Source organism: Papio anubis, chromosome 11 (genome assembly GCF_008728515.1).
Source record: "Papio anubis isolate 15944 chromosome 11, Panubis1.0, whole genome shotgun sequence".
NCBI lineage: Eukaryota > Metazoa > Chordata > Mammalia > Primates > Cercopithecidae > Papio > Papio anubis.
In genome coordinates this window covers 22,389,857-22,412,244 of record NC_044986.1, presented here as the reverse complement: position 1 = coordinate 22,412,244, position 22,388 = coordinate 22,389,857, and the positions used below count along the sequence as shown (strand labels likewise).

Below are 22,388 nucleotides of genomic sequence, written 5' to 3'. Positions count from 1 at the left end.
AAAATGTGGAACTCATGGAAGCAGAGAGCAGAATAGTGGTTTCTGGGGATTGGAGATAATGGGGGAAATGTTGGTCAAAGGGTACAAAGTTTCCATTTTTTAGGATGGATAAGTTCTGGAGATCTGGTTTACAGCATGATTATAGTTAATGCTGTGTCTTTTAGTGGAAATTTGCTAAGAAAGTATATCAGTGTTCTCACACAAATAATTCTGTGTGTTAGTGGATATGTTAATTCAGTTGTATTCATTTCACATTGTGTATGTGTATCAGAACATCACATTGTACACCTTAATATATTCACTTTTTATTTGTCAATTATAATTCATTAAAGTTAACATGGTGGCACCTAACTTTGGGAAAATACAAATACTTGTTCTTGAGTCTTGCAAATGATTTTAGTAACTTTTTTTGTATATTTATGAATGAGAGAATTTATAGTCACTCAACTAATTTGATGTGTTATAAGTGGAAATAACATCATTTGGAGGAGGTAGGATGAGATAGCAGAGCACTGTGAAATTAGAACAATTTGGTTCATTCCTGCCTCTGCCACTAATTGGCCCCATAACTGGGCACAGATCAGTTCATCTGTAGAACAGGTGGTTGTACTAGATACCAAAGGTCTTTTTATTTTTTAAGTTCTATGCATGACGTTGCTTCTAATTTTACTGTGGGAAATTTTTCTCTTCTGATAATCAGTAGTGAAAAAAATAGCTCACCCAGGAAAACTGAATTTACAGAAATACCTAAGATCTTATGCAGACAGAATTGGGATTTGAACTCAGACATAAAATACCAAAACCAGTAGAATGGAAAGGAACAGGTCATCTTATATTTTGTAGCAAGTCATTCAGAAAGGTTTCAGTCCTCTAGTTGCTGATGTCAGACTGTTTTAATTCTGATTTCACTTTGTAGTGATGAGATTTTAGGTAAAAGTTTTAACCCAAGTCTGTTACCTAATTAGAGATTTAGAACTTTTTAAAAAGTCTTCCTCCCTCTCCCTGATATTTTACATTTTTCTGTTCAGACATTTATAGGAATTATTTTGCAAAAAGAGAGGATTTCTGATACATAGGTATTCATAATATCTTTTTTCTTTTTCTTTCTTCTTCTGTTTTTTTAGATGGTGCCTTGCTCTGTCACTCAGGCTGGAGTGCGGTGGCATGATCTGATCTTGGCCCATTGCAACCTCCACCTCCTGGGTTCAAGCGATCCTCCCACCTCAGCCTCCCGAGTAACTAGGATTATTAGCCATGGCTAATTTTTCTGTATTTTTAGTAGAGATGGGATTTCACCATGTTGGCCAGGCTGGTCTTGAACTCCTGACCTCAAGTGATCCACCTGCCTCAGGCTCTTAAATTACTGGGATTACAGGTGTGAGCCACCCCACCTGGCCTAATAATGTTGTTTCAATTGATTAAAACTTACAGGCATAGGGTTGTTTTTATTCTTGAGTTAGGACAGGCTTAAGAGGTCCTCTGTAGATTGTTACAGACAATGAAACTACTAGTTTCTCTTAAATATTGCCCTCTTTCATACTAGTTTGTAAACCTTAATTTTTTGCCTTTACATTTTGGTTTTTCAACTTTTTAATAAAGCAGTATTTTAAGTGATTTTTTCCAGTTACATTTTTAAAATATAGACTTCACTTTTAGATAAATTTTAGGTTCATAGCAAAATTGAGTTGAAAGTACAGAGTTCCCATATATTCCCTTTTCCACCCTGCAAGCGAAGTCTTCCCCGTTACCACCATCTTGCATCAGAGTAAGCACATTCATTATTATTGATAAACTTGCATTAACATATTATCATTATCACCGAAAGCGCATAGTTTACATTAGGGTTTTTACTGTTGTAGGTTCAATGGATTTTGACAAATGTGTAATGACATACAGCTATCCCTATAGTATCATAGGGAATTGCTTTACTGCCTTGAGAATTCCTGTGTTCCACCTATTGATCCTTACTTCCCCAAACCCTAGCAATCACTGATTTTTTTTTTTTTTTTTTTAAAGTTTAAGTTCCAGGATACATGTGCAGAATGTGCAGATTTGTTACATGGGTATACATGTGCCATCATGGTTTGCTGCACCGATGAACCCATCATCTAGGTTTCGAGCCCTGGATGCATTAGGTGTTTATCTTAATGCCCTCCCTCCCCTTGCCCCTGACCCTGCAGCAGGCCTTGGTGTGTGTTGTTCCCCTCCCTGTGTTGTGTCCATGTGTTCTCATTGTTCAGTTCCCACTTATGAGTGACAACATGCAATGTTTGGTTTTCTGTATCTGTGTTAGTTTGTTGAAGATAATGGCTTCCAGCTTCATCCATGTTCCTGCAAAGGACGTGAGCTCATTCTTTTTTGTGGCTGCATAGTATTCCATGGTATATATGTACCACATTTGTTTATTCAGTCTGTCATTGATGGGCATTTGGGTTGGTTTCAAGTCTTTGCTATTGTAAATAGTGCTGCAATAAACATATATGTGTGTGTATCTTTATAGTAGAATGATTTATACTCCTTTGGCTATATACCCAGTAATGGGATTGCTGGGTCAGATGGTATTTCCTGAGATCCTTGAGGAATTGACACACTGTCTTCCACAATGGGTGAACTAAATTACATTCCCACTAACAGTTTAAATGTGTTCCTATTTCTTCACCGCCTTGCCAGCATCTATTTTTTCCTGACTTTTAGTAATCGCCATTCTGATTGGCATGAGATGGTGTCTCATTGTAGTTTTGATTTGCGTTTCTCTAATGATCAGAAACACTGATCTTTTTATTTTCTCTGTTTTATCTTTGCCAGAAAGTCTCATAGTTGGAATCATACAGTATGTAGCCTCTGCAGATTGACTTCTTTCATTTAGAAATGTGCATTTAAAATTCTTTTAAAATGCATTTAAAATGTGTCTTTTTGTGGCTTGATAGCTCATTTCATTTTAGCGCTCATTAATATTGTATTTTTTATGATGTACCTCATTCACCCATTGAAAGACATCTTGGTTGCCTCTAAGTTTGGGCAATTATAAAGCTGCCGTAAACATCTGTGTACAAGTTTTTCTGTGAACATAGTTTTCATCTCATTGGGTAACACCAAGGAGCACAGTTGATGGATTGTATAACTTGTGTGTAGTTACAGTAAATCTTTGATATATGTATATATACACACACACATACACATATGTGTATATATATATTTTGATAGGTTTGATGTGTATATATATATTTAAACCTACCATCTTATGCCACATATTTGATGGATTGGGGGGAATAGAAAAGGAAATATACTTTAAAAATGGATATCCAGTGATACCTCTTCTATAATATAAAAAGAAACACATTTTTAATTATATATAATTATTACTTTTTAATGTATTTAACCTAAGTGAAGTCATCTGTCTTCGTTCATTTTATTTTCTAATTTGGCTTGTCTATAAGCACTAATTTAGTTTTCGTTGACCAACAATTTGTTGAAAAATTATACTTTTATTCTAAATAATTTGTCTTCAGAAAAAGCTGCTGTTTGCTTCTTTTAAAGGAAAAAAGTCCATTGTTTTTATGTATAATTTGTTAATGTTTATATTCCAATTTAGTGTCACAGTATATACTATTAAGTTAAAATATTTACTTACATTAATATTAAATATTACAAATTCAGTTTCTTTTTTACTAAATGATATTGTCCTAGAATAGAAATTGAAATATTTGAATTAAGTGCATGTTTTATTTTCTGATACTACATTTTTTAACATGAGAGAGGCAGCATGGTTAGGGTGGCAGGGGTATATTGACTATGGAATCAGAAGACTTGGTTATCTAGAATCATCTCATTCACTACCTAATTATATGATAAATGTTTATATTAGCATCAAAATAAAGGGGTAGTATCAGCTAGTTTCTTTGCAGCAGATTCTCAAATCACTTTGAAATTAAAAGTGCCTTTGAATTTAAAGTTTAAATATTTTGTTATTTTAATATAGGTACTAATCAACTACTATAAAACAGGCACTGATACAGATGTTAACAATATATCTGTGAACAAGACAGACAAGGTCTCTTATCTTAGGGAAGGAAGTCTTACAGAGCTTACATTCTTGCAGGGAAATGGGATGTATCATAAGCAAATAAACATAAAAGAGTAAAGTAATTTCATATACTAATAAATGTTTTGAAGAAAATAAAACAGGGTAGATGGTCAGAGAAGGCTTTATTTAAGGGGTGAAGCTTGAGGTGAATCCTAAATATTAATAAAAGAGTCAGCCATGTGAAAATAGGGGAATAACATTCCAGGCAGAGGCAACAGGGACAAGTACTTGAGGTAGGAAAGAAATTGGTGTTTTCAAGGAACAGAAAGAGCAGTGTGACTGGGGAATAGTAAGCCAATGAGAGATTGGTAAGAGAGAAGTTTGAAGAGACAGGCAGGGAAACCTTTTCCTAAAATATGTTCATTTTGAGATTTAATGGAGCAACTCTAAGATGTCTTTTCTTCTAATTAATATTTGAAAAATTAGCCATTTCTGGTCCTCTGTAACATTTTGTGCTGCTTACAGTGGAAAGCCATTAGAGAATTTGAGCAGGAGAGTAATTTGAACTATTTGGATAAAAAGTGCTTTGTTCACTTTTTGGAGAATGGATTTAAAGTATGTGGGAATCAGCAGGCCAAGGTAGTTCAAGAGAGAGATGATGAGAGCCTGGAGTACAGTGAAGGCAATGAATGTGGAGAGTAGACGATTTGTGATTCATTTTTACTAAAGTCCACCATGCTTGCCAAAGGTTTGGATATGGGAAATGAAGGAGGAATAGGAATAACTCTTAAGTTTCTTAAGTTTCTTGCTTAACCGAATGTTGTCTTTTACTGAAATGGAGCAGTTTGGGATAAAGATCTGATTGGGAAGGAAATCAAGTCTGATGCAAATGAGGTAGGAGGTTTTTAGAGAGATTGGGGGGAAAATCTATTGATTATCTCAGTTCAGTTTAAAAGACATTTATTGAGGTCTCTGTATGCAGAATTTTGTGTAGACTCATTAACTGCTGACTTAATAAATTCTTACTTGCAATATCATGTGTGGGACATCTGTTAACCTGTAGTGTGAAAGGGAATTCAGGGGGAAAACAGAATCTTTTAACCAAGAAATACATAAATACGACTTTATGTCATTGCTCTGTTTCTGTAATTTTTGTTTCAACCAAAATATTATAATTTCTTTTTTACTAAAGCACATTGTCTTAGAGTAGAAATGGAAATATGAGACTTAATTACATGTTTTATTTTCTGATATTACAATGTTCATTCAACACTGAACAAAGTTCCTGTTCTCATTGAAGAGTTAGGGGGAAGGAAGGGTATAAAGGCATAAGGAACAGTTAAGCAAATAAAATAATATCAGATAATTTAAAGGGCATTGTCATCAAAATTGGAAGATATGACAGAGTTGTAAATGATGGAAACCTTATTAAATATATGCTTTTTAAGTACATGGGTCAAGCAACCCAAATATATGGGTATGTATGGGTAGCACATGCACTGACACATGTAGAGAATTAAAGTGTAGGTTTTGCAGAGTCACCTGTAATAGCTTCCTCTGCTATCTGCATGTGCCTAACTGCCTGAAATGACTCCTGTGCATCCAACAGGTTTTTTACATTTCATGTTTTTTTTTGAAACAGTTTCACTCTTTCACCCAGGCTGGAGTACAGTGGCGCTCACTGCACTCCACCTGGAGTTCCTGGAGTCTCCGCTCACTGCAGCCTCCGCATCCAGGGTTCAAGTGATTCTCCAGCTCAGTCTCCCGAGTAGCTGGGACCACAGGTGTGCGTCAGCACACCCGGCTAATTTTTTTTTGTATTATTAGTAGAGACTGGGTGTCACCATGTTGGCCAGGCAGGTCTCAAACTCCTGACAACATTTTATACCTTAAGACCACTCCGCTTCTTTGGATATAACTGCTTGTAATTCTGCTTCTTTGCCTAATGTCCTGTGATACTTTGCTGCTTTTTAAAAAATCTTTGTTTTTCACAGCAGCACTCCTTGTCCTAAAATATGTTGAAATTGTGGAATAAAAAGTTGAAGACTTTTCCAGTTTGAAAACTCTTCTTACATGTTAAAAAATGATAGTCTTGTATAACATGAATGTTTTAAATCTTACATTTATCTTGATCTGCTTGGGTTTAGATTATCTGCTTCCGTTACCTTATATAATTATGTATTTCATGTTTAGGAGAAATAAAAAATAAATGATTGGGCTGTGGGCAAAATCCTTTTTTTTAAATAACAAACTATGGCTCAAGCCTGTAATCCCAGCACTTTGGGAGGCCAAGATGGGCGGATCACAAGGTCAGGAGATCGAGACCATCCTGGCTAACACGGTGAAACCCCATCTCTACTAAAAAATACAAAAAACTAGCCGGGCGTGGTGGCGGGCGCCTGTAGTCCCAGCTACTCGGGAGGCTGAGGTAGGAGAATGGCGTAAACCCGGGAGGCAGAGCTTGCAGTGAGCTGAGATCTGGCCACCGCAGTCCAGCCTGGGCGACCGAGAGAGACTCTGTCTCAAAAAAATAAAAAATAAAAAAATAAAGTATTCCTTTTAATGTGTATATATTGCCAGTGAAATATCTCATAAGTAGCTGCTTCTTGTAAGTAAGTTAAATATATTTGTAGCCTCTTTAATTGAAAGAAAAATTTTAGTTGACCTGCAGAATTAGACATCAGGGTACCTTTTCTGGTGAACCTGGAACTTTGTTCAGAGATCAAGAAAACAAGCTCTTTATTGGGTGTTTGTCCTAAGGCAACATTAACTTAATAGAGATTTTCTTTCTGTAATTTGCTGATCTTTGTATTTAAGTTTGGAAATAGCAATATTCATAAATGGGTACCTTTGGTTGTAGTATTGTTCCATGCTTTCATGCCATTCAAATGGTTCATCAGATAAGATACGTTATTGTAGTCAGCAAGATTGGTTAGAATAGTGCCCTGAATATCAATAGCTCTGTATTCTAGTTTCAGCAACTCTGCCTCCAATACGCGCTTGAGTAAATCAGTGCATTTCTTCTCAAATTCTTAGGACTGTTGTGATTGAAAGCTTATTGCTTTGTTTTGCCATAATTTACTGTCTTTTTAGCTTTTTAATGCTCGTCTGTTTTACCAACTCTTTGACTTAATTGAACATAGTTTTTTACCTGGTGTGTATAATGCCGTGCTTATATGTTTGTGGATAAATGTAAATTCTCCTGCAGGAAGAACATCAGATTCTTAATTGGTAAGACATCCCCTCACCCCACCCCCACAATTTCCAAGTCACTCTTCCAGTTCCTTGATCTCTCCTTTTTCCTCTAATTATCTAAGAAACGAATAGCTTATTAGGTTCACTTTTTTCTCCTTGCCAGCCCAAACTGTACTGTCTGGTTCCTTATTGTTCTGCCACACTTGCTCTGTGAATCCCCTCAACTTTAAATTAATTTAGGAATACAATTTAGATTGCCAAATACAGTTTTGAAGATTGATGCCACTACAAATTAATGATATCAAAATTTATCAGACTCAGCAATTTTATTTATCTCTGGTCTATGTCCTCATCTATTCCCTTTTTACTTCTTTCATCAACGCCTTAGCAAACTTTGCCTTTCTTGCTCTCAATAGATTAATTTGCTTCTGTTTCACCAAACGAATATGATTCTGTATGTAACTGGAGATGATAATCTCACTTAACTCTCTCTTATTCCTCTTCCCTTCAAACAAAATTTGTTTGTAGCTGAATCCATTCTCATTTTTTAATTGAAAGGAAAAAAGATCCTTCTTCTCTAAGGCTAAGTTTTCTGCCAGTATGCTACGTATTTTTGACTACTCCTTCTTTCTAAAATTTAAATAGATGAACTGGCTGCTGCTTTGACAATACCCTTTCCTAGTTTATGTGTACCTCTGTTTCTCTTTGAGGGCTTTGTCATCCATCCATTTCTTTCTTTTTTTTTTTTTTTTTGAGACGGAGTCTCGCTCTGTTGCCAGGCTGGAGTGCAGTGGCGTGATCTCGGCTCACTGCAACCTCTGCCTCCCGGGTCAAGCGATTCTTCTGCCTCAGCCTCCTGAGTAGCTGGGACTGCAGGTGTGCACCACCATGTCCAGCTAATTTTTGTATTTTTAGTAGAGACAGGGTTTCACCATATTGGCCAGGATGGTCTCGATCTCCTGACCTCGTGATCCGTCCACCTCGGCCTCCCAAGGTGCTGGGATTACAGGCATGAGCCACTGCACTTGGCCCATCCATCCATTTCTAAATATTTATCTTCCGCAGAGTACCAGTATCATCTTCTACATGCATTTTGTGGATATTCTCATTTCAAACCTTTGCTGTTGACACCAAAGCTGTATCTTTATTTCTAGCCCAGACCTCCCTCCTTTATTCTAAAATCACATTTTCAAGTGTGGACTAGACTAGAATCTCAGTATAAATTTGTTCAAAATTTTACTAATTTTCTTTTTTTCTATGTTCCCTGTCTTGAATAATCATGCTGCATCCACCTGATTTAAGCTGTCAACTCAGACATTACCCTGAATCCCTTCCTTCTGTCTACTCCTGTTCATCCCCAGCTGCTTTCTGTCTCTAGAATTTTTCCTGTGTTTTCCTAGTACCTTTGTAGTTTAAACCAATTGTTCTCAAATACATCAGACCTAATATCCCATTTATGCAACATTCTGTAACGGTTCCTTACTATTCTAAAATGATAGTAACCTACATTATTTTTAAAAATCTATGTAATTTCTTAAAGGAGATATATAAGAAAAATATTGTACATTTTGTATGTTATATAAATGCTTAGGCACAATGATATTAGAAAACAATGAAGAATTTATTATACATTTTATGTTTCAGTACTTAAGTGTTCAAGCACGATACCAGAAAGCAATGAGGAGCAAAAGTTTGTACATATGTCATGAATGTAATTGTTAGAAGTGCAAACTGATACGGATGTGTTATATTTGTGACTCGGATACCGAGATCAGTATGAGTATCAGTGATCATCAGAAATAACAAATAACTCTTAAAGAATAGTGCAAAAGTACTGCAATTTTTGTGTAAAATGGAATTAGATTCAAGGTGCTCAAAATTATAAACAGGTATTTCACCTAGTTACACAGGTTGAATATTTGTAGGTATTTGAAGGTTGTACAGTATGCAAGGATAGTTCTTATCCCCAGACCTGGCCCATTAAATGCCAGTAGCATTTCTCTAAACATTGAGACAACCTAAAGTGAACCTACAAAATTCCAAAATACTGTAGCTAAAAATAGTTAGATTGTACCTTTATCATGTTTGGCGTGGACTATTGCAGTGACTTCCAAATTTGCCTCTACATAGAATCACCTCGAAAACTCTTTAAACATACAGCTTACTGTTCCCTACCACAGATACTTATTTTGTTAGCATTCTTGGATTAGAGGCTAGGATTTCTAACCTCCCCAGATGATTCTTGCTGAAAATGTCTGGCACTGATTGAACATTAGAGAATTCTTGCTGAAAATGTCTGGCACTGATTAAACACGAAATTATTAGCTTTTTAAATTTTCTGCCTTCCTTCTGAAGTCCTGTTTACAATCATTCTTAACAGTGTCAGGTAAATTTTGTTAAAATATGACTGTAATCATAGCCTCTTCTCCTTCAGGAGTCCTTTACTGGCTTTTTATATTTACTCTTGGCAGCCCCTGAGAGTATACTGCTGGAACATCAGAGTTGAAAGAATCATGATGTCTGCATGATAAAGTCCAAATTACTAAATTTGAATAACCAGCCTTTCCAAATTTGGCAGCCTACATTTTTTACTTCTTGTGTCCAATTTGCATAAAAATATAGTTCCTGAAAGGAATGATTTAAAACCTGACACTGACTTATGACAGGGCTTGGCAAACTATGGCCTGATGGCCAAATCCAGTCTGAGGTCTGTTTTTGGTAAAGTTTTATTGAAACACAGCCACTCTTACTCATTTGCATATTGTCTACTTTTCTGCTAAAATGACAGAATTGAGTACCTGTAGCAGAAAGCAATCTGTCTTGCAAAGCCTTGAGTGTTTAATATCTGACACTTTACAGAAAAAATTTGCTCACCCTTGACTTAGAAGCTATTAGAAGCCTAAATGAATTGTAATCAACACCCTCATATAATCATGATTTGGATGTTTATCTCCGAAATCCAACATGGGATGGGGGAAGAATATATCTGGGCTTTCGAGTCCTTACCAGGCTGACCTGGTTTTGAATTTTTCGTTAGTCACTTAGTAGGTATCTGACTTTGGTGCCTCAGTTTTCTCATCTGTAAACTGGGACTAGAGGAACTCTTAGGAATTTGAAATTCAGAGTTTTCATAATTTGGAATATAGTTATGTACCAGAGAAAAATGGTATCAACTCAGAGCTCCACCAAGTTTGTAGTTTTTGTTTTGTTTTGGGGGAATCTCTCTCTGTTGCCCAGGCTAGAGTGCAGTGGCGCAATCTTAGCTCACTGCAACCGCTGCCTCTTGGGTTCAAGCGATTCTCCTGCCTCAGCCTCCCGATTAGCTGGGATTACAGGCGCCTGCCACCACGCTCGGCTAATTTTTGTATTTTTTAGTAGAGATGATGTTTCACCATGTCAGTCAGGTTGGTCTCGAACTCCTGACCTTAAGTGATCCACCTGTCTCAGCCTCCCAAAGTGCTAGGATTACAGACGTGTAATCCTAGCAAATTTGCCACGCCTGCCAAATTTATAGTTTTTTTGTTTGAGGTCACTAATGGTTAAATGTATTCAAGGGAGCTAACATATCAAGTGCTTCATATGCGGTAGTTATTAGGTGGAGGTGAATAAGAGAGTCCTCTGGGGTAGTAAAGATCCCAGTATAACAACCTCCTTGCCAGCCTCAGCTTAATTATTGATGCAGTTTTACGCTTTTATCACTAGATTTCAAGCATTTCGAGACTGGGTACTGTGTATTCTATTACCTAAGTGGGTACAAGATTCAAATTGTGTGCAAATATAGCCTTCCCCCAAAACATAGTGGAGTTGAAGTGATTAAAAAACAACTATTAAATAAATAACTTATTTCCAAGAAACATGAAAGATTACTCTCAATATGTTTTCTTATCTAAAATGTTTGACAGTGTCACCTGATTCAGGTCTGAACTAGATCCAGAACTTAATTTTTGACTGTCAGATAACTTGTTAGTTCTCTTGGCCAAAAATATTTTTACTGGATGTGAGAAATTTTTAGTTAATAGCTAAGTCTGGCTGGTGAGTTAATTCCCTTAAGTAAAGCATAGTGATTTTGTCAAGGTCAAAAGCTTTATTCTCTGACTAGTTATATTTCTTATGAGCTATTACTGAACTATATATATCTGCAAATCTCATTAGGTACAAGAGCTACAGGATGAGTTTGTGGGTCACTAGTTCAAATTCATCACCACTGCAGTAAACCCATCAGACAGTTCAAGTATCAGTCTGAATTTCAGATACAGTGGATAGTATTATAGATTATGGGAAGTCCTTTTAGATTTCAATGGGAACTTTATTAATAACTTGTATTTCCATTAATACAGTTTCTTGACCCACCCATTACCTTCAACCTTCATTATTTTTTAATTATATTTGAAAACTATAATATTAAATATACTGGTGTTCAGATTTTACATTTGGTCATATCTTGTATTTCCCGAACTTGATAAGCTTTTGCTGAGGCATTTATTTTTATAAAATACCTAGACCCCTTCTCCCTAAAACTTTGATTCAGTGATTTGTGATGGAGCCTGGAAATTTGTATTTTTAAACAAATATCTCAGGTCATGTATTTTCTTTTTTCGTTTTTATCATTAGAAAAGTTAACTTTTTATTTCTTTCTAAGTTTTCTTACCTTTTAATAGGGATAGTCTTGTTCTATCCTCTGTACTTAATATATGTGATTTTACGCCTTATATATCTCATTTGATCTTTATATAGGAGGTGTCCTTCTAAATTTAGGATATACATATCTTGCTAAATAGAAATTTGATTCCAGAAACTTGATATAGTGACATTTCTTAAATACAAATTGATAAGCAATGCCTGTAACCCTTTAGCTATGCATACTTCCCATTATTTACAGTTGTATGGTTTTAGTAAATGTATTTTCATATTGGCTTATCAGCATTCTTTTCTGAATCAGTATCTCTAGAGTTTTTCTTAGTCTCTCTCCATTGTAGTGCAAAATAATTCTTTTCTTTTTTTCGAAAGGGGTGGGTAGTAGTAGATAGAGCTCTCCTGGTGTGCTAGCAAATAATGACGTGTTTGTTTAATTGTAGAATCTTATATACCAGTAAAGTTCACACTGTGCAGTTTCAGATTTACAGATTATTCATCCTCTACCCCAGTTCCTGTTATTTCTGCACATTTGACCGTTTGCTTCAGCAAAGTGACACATTTTCAGTGTCCTGTGCAAACTAAGCTCCATTCCTTATTCTAGGCAAAACTTTCTTTTTCATGACACCCATCTGTAATGCTTTGCCGCCTCTCCTTTAGTTGCTTGAACGCAACCCGTTAATCCAGGACTAGTTAGCCTAAGTCCTTCCTGTATGCTTTTCTCAACCGTTCTCACTGATACCAATTTTCTCAAAAGTGCTATAGCATATGCCACTCATCTGAGGATTTAATAATATACTGTCTTATCAATTACTTGTTATATGTGAGTGTTTTGGCTGTCTAAACTGCAAGCTTGTATATAGAGTGGGGTTCACATCCTGTAAAAATAAATTATTAGCAGAATCCTTAGCACTTAACATTATCACATCCTTTTGGTAGTCTGACAAAATTCTAATAACTGTTTTAACTGCTTAAGCTAGTCAGGTAAGAAGTTATTTTATCTTTAATCCCAAGTACCAAATAATTATCAGTTAGATAAATAGAGTTGACAATAGAGTCACAAAATAAGAATTACTAATTTTAAATTCCAAAATGTTTAGGGAGGACTGATTCCTTCCATAAATATTTTACTAATCTTTTTATCCTTTGCCAATCTTTTCGGCCTGTCATTTTACCAGCAAACTTTTTCTGCTTTTAAGAACTCTGTGCCATTGATCTTTCTCACTTTTTCAGTCCCTAGAATATTCACATCATCGGACATTGCCCTTTATCACTGGTTTTCAAAGATGATCCCCAGGTCTACCTCCATCAGAATCATATAGAGTGCTTATTAAAGTACGGATTCTTAATGCCCCTTTCCCTGAACTGTGCTGTTTTTCATACATATTTCACTTTGTTCATTTTTTTTCTTTTGCCAGACTGCTCTCCCTTCTATCTTCACCACCATTGAAATCCTTTCTATTATCTAAAGCTATCTGCCAATTGTAGATAGAACTGTTTTAGTGTAGTGGGTTAGGAACGTAGGCTGTGAGCACATACTACCTAATTTGGAATATTGGCTCCATCATGTTTCCAAGATCTCAAAGTTAGTTACTTAAAAATATTTCTGTGCTTTAGTGTTTCTTTATATAAAATGGGGATAACAATATATCTCATCGGGCTGTTGTATGTGTTATATTAATATATGTGAATTCCTCAGAATAATGCTAGTACATAGAAAGGACTTAATAAATATTAAGCTTATTGTTGTGGTTTCTTCCACTTTTTAGCTCTTACAAAATTTTATACTAAAGTAACTTACATTCTTACCTCTTCCTATTAGACTTCAAGTTTCTTGAAGGTAGAGCCAGCCTTATTAAGCTGTGTAGTTTTAAATGGATTTTTACATAATAAAGGATGTTCATAAATATTTAAGAATGAAATCAGAGGAAAATGACAAACTCTAATAAGATTGTTTTTCAGAGCCTATTTACTTAATATAAATTATCTAAAGTAATTTAATACTCTCTATATTATATTTCAGGAATTCTAATGAATCACTGATTGACCAGCACTATTTTACCAGTTGGAATGCATTATCAGAAATGGGCATAGTGCTTTTAGATCCAACATGTAACAGATGGATGTTACTGCATGCTGATTACTTCTTCGAGCCAGTACTTTTTTGATTGTGTAGGATCTTTGTCTCTTCATCTTTGAATTCAATTACTGGAAAATAAAAGGAGTTCATGTAGTTTTTGTCCAGGCTTGAGTCACCATGAGTAGTAGTTTAGGAAAAGAAAAAGACTCTAAAGAAAAAGATCCCAAAGTACCATCAGCCAAGGAAAGAGAAAAGGAGGCAAAAGCTTCTGGAGGTTTTGGGAAAGAGAGCAAAGAAAAAGAACCTAAGACCAAAGGGAAAGATGCCAAAGACGGAAAGAAGGACTCCAGTGCTGCCCAACCAGGGGTGGCATTTTCAGTTGACAATACGATCAAACGGCCAAACCCAGCACCTGGGACTAGAAAAAAATCCAGCAATGCAGAGGTGATTAAAGAACTCAACAAATGCCGGGAAGAGAATTCAATGCGTTTGGACTTATCCAAGAGATCTATACACATATTGCCATCATCAATCAAAGAGTTGACTCAATTAACAGAACTTTATTTATACAGTAACAAATTGCAGTCCCTCCCAGCAGAGGTGGGATGTTTAGTAAATCTCATGACATTGGCTCTAAGTGAAAATTCACTTACCAGTTTGCCTGACTCTCTTGATAACTTGAAGAAGCTGCGGATGCTTGATTTACGGCATAATAAACTGAGAGAAATTCCTTCAGTGGTGTATAGGCTGGATTCTCTCACCACTCTTTACCTTCGCTTTAATCGTATAACTACTGTGGAAAAGGACATCAAAAACTTGTCAAAACTCAGCATGCTTAGCATTCGAGAGAACAAAATTAAACAACTACCTGCTGAAATTGGTAAGAGGCCTTGGATTATTATTATTTGTAGTGTTTGTTATGCTAAATAATTTTGAGTGCTTTTTCATATCAAAAAATGCCTGATACTTGCCTAAAAACAGCTTATTTCTAAATTACAACTTTTTAAATGGTTTACTTTATTCCATTTTCAGCACTGTTAATAGTACACAGCTTGAAATTGTTTCATAGACTTAAAAAGTGAATTAGAAAATAGATGTAATTAGATCTTTCCCACACAAACCTAATCTTCTTTTACTTTCGTTGGAGAATACATTTAAAGAAGAAAAGATGTTTGCCTAATTTTCATGTTGTTGCTACCTGTTTTTAAAGTATCTGTTGATACAATTTTATTAGATATATGAAAACTACATTTTCTCATTCTCTGACTTTTCCATCTTTATCTGAAAGATGTTTAAATTCACATCACTTTCTACCTAATTTACCACAAAAGGTTGACAAATCAGAGCTTTATGAAAGAGCAGTGTCATAAGAAAATAGGAAAAAAATTTTTCTTGCATCTTGAAAGTACTTACATGTTTATTAAAAATAACACAAGAATTTAGAACGGTAGAAGAAACGTCACCTGTAGCAAATGCAACGCTGTTAGCATTTTGGTAATTTTCATTCCAGTCTTGTATATAAAGCTAACTTGTACTAAAACAAAGAAAATGTTTTTTAAAGCCTGGTAGTAGGAGAAAAACATAGGGAATATACACATGTGAACATGTCAGTAAAAAATTAAAAATTAGTTCTGGCATTTTTAATTATGGAAAAACATTCTGAAACATTTGGAATATAGTAATCCATTGACATCAGTTTTGAAAAATTGATAAAGGTATTGCCTTTGTGGGCCCTTTTTATAAGATTTATAAAAATTGTCATAAAATGTTGATTATGAAGCTTTTTAAAGGATGTTTTCTTTTTGTATTAAAGGCAGTTTATTTTATTCTGAAAAAAATAAAGATTATATTGTTGCTTTCAGTATTGGTCTTATAATGAGTGATAAACTTTCTGATTTTTAGGCTTTGCAGCTTTTCAAAGATATGATATTCTGTGGATGTTTTAATATTTTGTTTAGCTTTGAAAAAAGATGTTTAAATTTTAAGTATGACTTGTTACATTTAACTCTTAACTAGACAATCCAAATGTTAATTAAATTTTGGTTTAATTTAATGTGTTTAGAAAATTTATGATAGGTTTTCTCAAGTAATGTACTACAGAGTATGACTTACTCATGAGATATTAAAATATTCCCAGGAATTTCTGAGTGAAAATGCTCCATTCCATGTCTTCAGATAGAAATGTGGTTGTTGAAGGACTTGTTTTAGTGTCATATTTAGTCAAAATTTGACCTGCGTGTTATGGCTCGTGTTATGGAATAGAATTACAGGCAATTGGAGAAATAAATGCTGAATTTCTACATAGAAATATAAAAGTTATTTCCTGTCTTTGTTCTTATTGTTTTGTGTAAGTGTTACACTCAGTACTAAAAGTCTGACTTTAATTCACAAATCTCTAAGGACTTTTTCCATAGAAATGCTATCAAATTACCTAGGAATTAACATACATATATGTTCTTGAGCATATAGATAGCATTTTTATTAAAAAGTGAATGTATCTTTTAAAATTGGCATATTTTAAGTAATTATATGGCTTGTATTTGTGGCTACCTAGTCTTTTGACCTTTATTCCTAAATTGTAATTTTAAAAACAGCCATTGAATTTGTTAATGGGCTCCTTCCCATAATTAGTGACATTACTAAAGTTTGTGTTTTTGTAATTGCTGGACTTCTGTAAAAATGGTAATATCGTAAGTGTTGCTTGTTTCATTCTAAGCAGGGCATCAGAAAGTAAACTGCTTTTAAAAGTATAATTTAATGTTTCTCATAAGGAATTATGATTTGTAAAGTTTAACTTAGATGCATGGATCTGGGGCAAACATGCAGAAGTCTGCGTCATCTGTTTCTTTATAGGGAATAAGAAAATAAATGTTAGTAAAAATAACATCATAATAATAAGAATGGCTGTTGTTTGAGCACATGAATCATAATACTATACATTGTTCTGTCCGTGTATACGTTAAATATACTATCTTATATCCTTACGGTAACCCAATGAAATAGGTATTTTTCCCATTGTACTGAAGAAGGAACTGACAATGTAGGAAAATTAGGTAATTTACCGAAGATCATGCTTCTAGGTTGGCAGAGTCAGAATTTGAAATGTAAGTCTTGGTCGTTTCCACTATACTGTCCCCACAATCTAGAAAAGTGGGTACCACCCCCATAGATTTTGATTCTCTGGTAGCTCCAGGGTCTGTACTTTTAAAGTGTATCCTGTGTTATTTTATGTGCAACTGCAGTTGAAAGCCATTGCACAAGATTTGGGGGGAGGATTCGGTTTAACAGTTTAATTAGAATATAATTCACATACCGTACAATTTACACATTAAAAATAAACAATTCAGTGATATTTAGAATATTCAGATTTATGTAACCATCAGAGATAATGTTAGAACATTTTCAGTACCTCCAAAAGAAACTCTGAACCCTTAAGCAATCACTCCTGATTTCTGCTAACTCATTAACCCTAGGCAAACACTAATCTACTTTCTGTCTCTATAGATTAGTGTTTTCTCTGGATGTTTCCTATAAATAGAATCGTATAATATGTGGTCTCTTATGACAGGTTTCTTTTAATTTGCATAATATTTTCAAGTCTCATCAAGGTTATAGCATGTATCAGTACTTCATTCCTTTTTATTGCTGAATAATAGTTCATTATATGAGCGTACCACATTTTATTTATCCATTTATCAGTTGTCAGACATTTGGGTTGTTTGTGCTTTCTGACTGTTATGAGTATAGTTACTGTATTTGTGTACAAGTTTTTGTGTGGACATTTGTTTTCACTTCTCTTGAGTATATACCTAGTAGAATTGTTGAGTCACATGGTAACTCTGTTTAACCTTTTGAGGGACTACTAGACTGTTTTCCAAAGGGACTGCAACATTTTACATTCCTACCAGTAGTGTTTGAGGATTCCAATTTCTCTGCATTCTCAGTATCCTTGTTGTTATCTGTCTTTTCTTATTATAACCATTCTATGGTGTGAATTCGTATCTCATTGTAGTTCTGATTTGCAGTTTCCTGATCACTATATATTTGTTTTTAATTCTTGAGAGCTATCTTTTATTATAACAGAAAGACAGAAATAGTTATTTTCTGTGATGTAGATCTTGCTTTAATGGGTTTTTAATTTAAAAGAAGTTCTGAGCTCCTTGGAGAATGTTTATAAAATAAGACCTGTGCTCAATGATCAAATAAAATGGAAATTTGACATTTTTTAAAGTGTTAAACACCTTTAATATAATTTATTTGACTTACTGCAGAAACCCATAACAGGGAATTTTTAATTCAAAATATATGCTAATTATAGTTTTGTTAAACTTTCATTTATGCATATTAGAGCTACATTATTTATAAATATATATTAGATTTATATTAGATGCTTATTCTTCATTGTTTGAATAAATATATCACTTTAAATCATGCCATCTAGTTTGTATTCAGCAGTATATTTGAGGAATATAAGTTTTCAGCTGGGCACTGTGACTCATGCCTCAAATCCCAACTACTGGGAAGGCTGAGGCAGGAGGATCCTTGAGTCCAGGAATTGGAGGGGCAGTCAGTGATGATTGCGCCACCGCACTTCAGCCTGTGCAACAGAGCTAGACCCTATCTCTAAAAAATAAAAATAATTTTTTTTTAAATTAGGAGTTTTCGAAATAAAGCCTACTATTTAGTTTAAATAATATAATTGGAATTTAACCACTGCACAAGGTTGGGCTATGCTGTTGCTTTGATAGGAAAAAAATATTAAAATTAGAACATTTATCCTATTAAGCATTAATGTAATGCGATTTGATACCAGTGGTACATATTACATGGGTAAAAATTGGCAGAAAACAGTAAAAAGATACTGGAACAGACTGTTTAGAGCCAGAGATAATATATCAGAAAGTAGTTAAGAAAACTTTTCATTTGGTAATGTTCACTTACTTTTCTCCTTTTGTATGTTAAGGCATGGACAAATAAAGTAAACATCCCCTCTTTTTGGGTTAAGTAGATAAATTGAAACCTTAGTCATTGCTTTCTTTTATAGATCAGTGATCCATTCCTTTTTTCTCCATTTCTAATCTTGAAAAAGACTCTTCACTCTACACAAAGACAGTCAAGAACCCATGTTTTCAGAGGGAAAACAGGAAATAACCACTTTTTTAAACCTCCTTTCCCAACTGATTGGTTCCTTTGAGTTTCCTGTTAAAGATGTGCTTTTGTATATTCTCTGTTTATGAGTGGGTTAGAGCAGGGGACACCAGATAGTCAGTTTGAATAATGAATCTGTTTATTCAGGCAACTGTAGACAGTGAAGTTTTAAAGGATTTTATTTTTTTGGGAAGGAAATTGTTGCTCATTGAAACCAGATATAAACTTCATTTTGTATTTTGCTAATATTCCTGTGATTTCTTTTCTCTCTGAATTGTGTGTTTAGGATTTCTTCTCTTTCTTTAAAGTTTCCCTTATTTATTATTCTTTATAAAAACAGAAGTTGGAGTATTTTAAAAAATGTGTTCTACCTACATTGTAGGTTCAATAAAATGCTACATATTTATGTAGTATACAATTTCATGTGGGTCTAGTTGTCAACCTTTTTGCTTAGGAAAATTATCTGATATATTAAAGTATATGCTTTTTGAGAACCCAGATCATCTTCATTTACAAAGCAATTCTCACAGCATTCATATGTATGAGAAATAATAATTGTACTTATTTATGGTTTACAATGGTTTACAATGTGATGTTTCCGTACATGTATACAATGTGTGATGATCAAATCATGGTAATTAGCACATCCATCCCTCAAACATTTATCATTTCTTTTCATTGGACACATTCAAAATCCTCCTTACTAGCTATTTGAAAATATCCAATAAATTGCTGAAGTCACCCGACAGTGTTATAGAATAGCAGAATTTAGAACAGATAGAATTCCTCCTATCTAGCTGTAGTTTTGTGTCCATTAACCAACCTCTCCCCATCCCGCTGCTCCCCAATGCCCGCCACCCTTCTCAGCCTCTAGCAACCACTATTCTACTCACTACTTTGAGATCAACTTTTTTAGCATGAGACAACATAACAGTATTTATATTTCTGTGCCTGGCTCATTTAACTTAACATAATGTCCTTCAGGCTCATTCATGTTGCTGTGAATGACAGAATTTTATTCTTTTTTTGGCTGAATAGCATTTCATTGTGTATATATATTCCACATTTTCTTTCTTCATCTGTTGTTAGAGGTTGATTCCATATCTTGACTATTGTGAATAGTGTTGTAATAAATAAGAGAGTGAAGATAACTGTTTGATATACTGATTTCCTTTCCTTTGGATATATACCCAGTAGTCGGATTTTTGGTCATATGGCAGGTTTTTGTTTAGTTTTTTGAGTAACCTTCATACTGTTTTCCATAGTGGCTGTACCAATTTATGGTACACCCACCAACAGTGTATAAGAGTTCTTTTTCTGCATCCTCACCAGTATCTGTTGTTGTTGTTGTTGTTGTTTTTGCCTTTTTGATGATAGCCATTCCAATAGGGTTGAGATACCCTTTCATTGTACTTACGATTTTCATTTCCCTGATGATTAGTGATGTTGAGCATTTTTTCATATACCTTTTGGCCATTTGTATGTCTTGAGAAATGTCTATTTAGATTGTTTGCCCATTTTTAAATCATAATGATGATTATTGTTTTGCTGTTGAGTTTCTTGTATATTAATCTATTATCAGATGAGTAGTTTGCATATATTTTCTTTCATTTTGCAGGTTGTCTCTTCAGTCTTTGTTTCCTTTGCTCTGCAGAAGTTTTTAGTTTGAAATAATTCAATTTGTCTATTTTTGCTTGGGTTTGCCCTACTTTTTGAGGTTTTACCCGTAAAATCTTTGCCCAGACCATTGTCCTGAAGTGTTTCCCCTGTTTCTTCTAGTAGTTTTATATTTTTGGTTCTTGACATGTAAGTCTTCAATTTATTGAGTTGATTTTTTGTATATAGTGAGAGATAGGGATCTAGTTTCATTCTTCTGCATATATATATCCAGCTTTCTCAGCACCATTTCTTGAAGGGTTTGTCCTTTCTTCAATGTATATTCTTGGCTCCTTTGTCAAATATCAGTTGGCTGTAAATATGTGGATTTATTTCTGGGTTCTCTATTCCATTGGTCTATTGTCTGTTTTTATTCAGTACTGTGCATTTTGGTTACCCTAACTTTGTGTATACTTTGAGGTCATGCAGTGTGTTCCCTCCAGCTTTGTCCTTTTTGCTCAGTATTACTTTGGCTATTTAGAGTCGTCTGTGGTTCCACATGAACTTTAGGATATATATACATTTTTTAAGAATATCATTGGCATTTTGATAGAGATTGCATTGAATCTGTAGATCACTTTGGGTGGTATGATTATTGTAACACTATTAATCCTTTCAATTCATGAGCGTGGAATGTCTTTCCATTTTTTGGTGCCTTTGAATTTCTTTCATTGTTTTCATCATAGAGCTTTTTCACCTCCTTAAATTTACATTTAAGAATCAGCATTTTTAAAATTACCTATTTGACTCAGTAACATTTATTGAAAACAAAATCAGTTTCTTACTATTCTGCGATATGGGGGTGTTAGACTTTATCATAAGTCAAATGATGTACATATAACCAACATATACATGTGTATATATTTAATATTTCTATATAAAAGCATATTGAACAGAGTCAGCAACTTTTTTCAAAAAGTTGACCTTAGTGATTTAGTTTAACTCCTATTATGTAATTTTTCTGTGAAGTTTTTTAGACGTGAAGTGGTAGGCTTTCAATAAATGTGGCTTGAAGGAAATTTAATAAAGCTCAGTACTATTAACCTATTTTTATTTTATATTTTAGTATTATAGTATTATAATATGGTATTATTACTATAACTTTATAATATATAAAAACTAGTATTTTCAAGATTTTAGTATTATATATTTTTATTTTAGTATAGCATTATAATATTTCAGTAATATTTTCAGTATTAACTAAAATTGTAACTTATGATCACTAAAATTCTTGAAATTCTCTCAGGACTGCCAGGAGTGATACAATTGCTTATATGGTCCAGGTAACATTATTTAATAATCTCATTTGAATGTTTGTACAAATGCTAATAAGTAACTTACTTTAGCAGGAAAGAGAAATCAGTAAAGGGAATTCATAGTTGTTAATAAATAACTCCTTTCGACTGGGAACCAGCATGAAACATTAGAAACCTACAAATGAACTGTTTACTTATTACTGTTATGAAATTGTCATGCTTTTCACTAAACAACAAAAACCCAGAGAAGTTATTATTGCTAAAGGAGGCAAAAAAAGAACACAGAATAGCACTTTGGGAGGCCAAGGCAGGTGGATTACTTGAGCCCAGGAGTTTGAAACCAGCCTGGGCAACATGGCAAAACCCCATCTCTACAAAAAAGTAGCTGGGCATGCTG

General features: G+C 34.3%; 1 protein-coding gene across 6 annotated transcripts in view; it reads left to right on the top strand.

Annotated features, from left to right (window-relative positions):
- The window catches only part of SHOC2 (SHOC2 leucine rich repeat scaffold protein), a 100,793-nt gene that overhangs the window by 29,447 nt on the left and 48,958 nt on the right, over positions 1 to 22,388 (top strand). For all 6 annotated transcript variants that reach the window (XM_021944068.2, XM_017944538.3, XM_017944541.3 and 3 more), the window contains exon 2: positions 13,875 to 14,811. In XM_021944068.2, coding sequence (XP_021799760.1) covers positions 14,109 to 14,811 — 703 coding nt within the window. In that variant the 5' untranslated portion in view covers positions 13,875 to 14,108. The remainder of the gene's footprint in view (positions 1 to 13,874; positions 14,812 to 22,388) is intronic.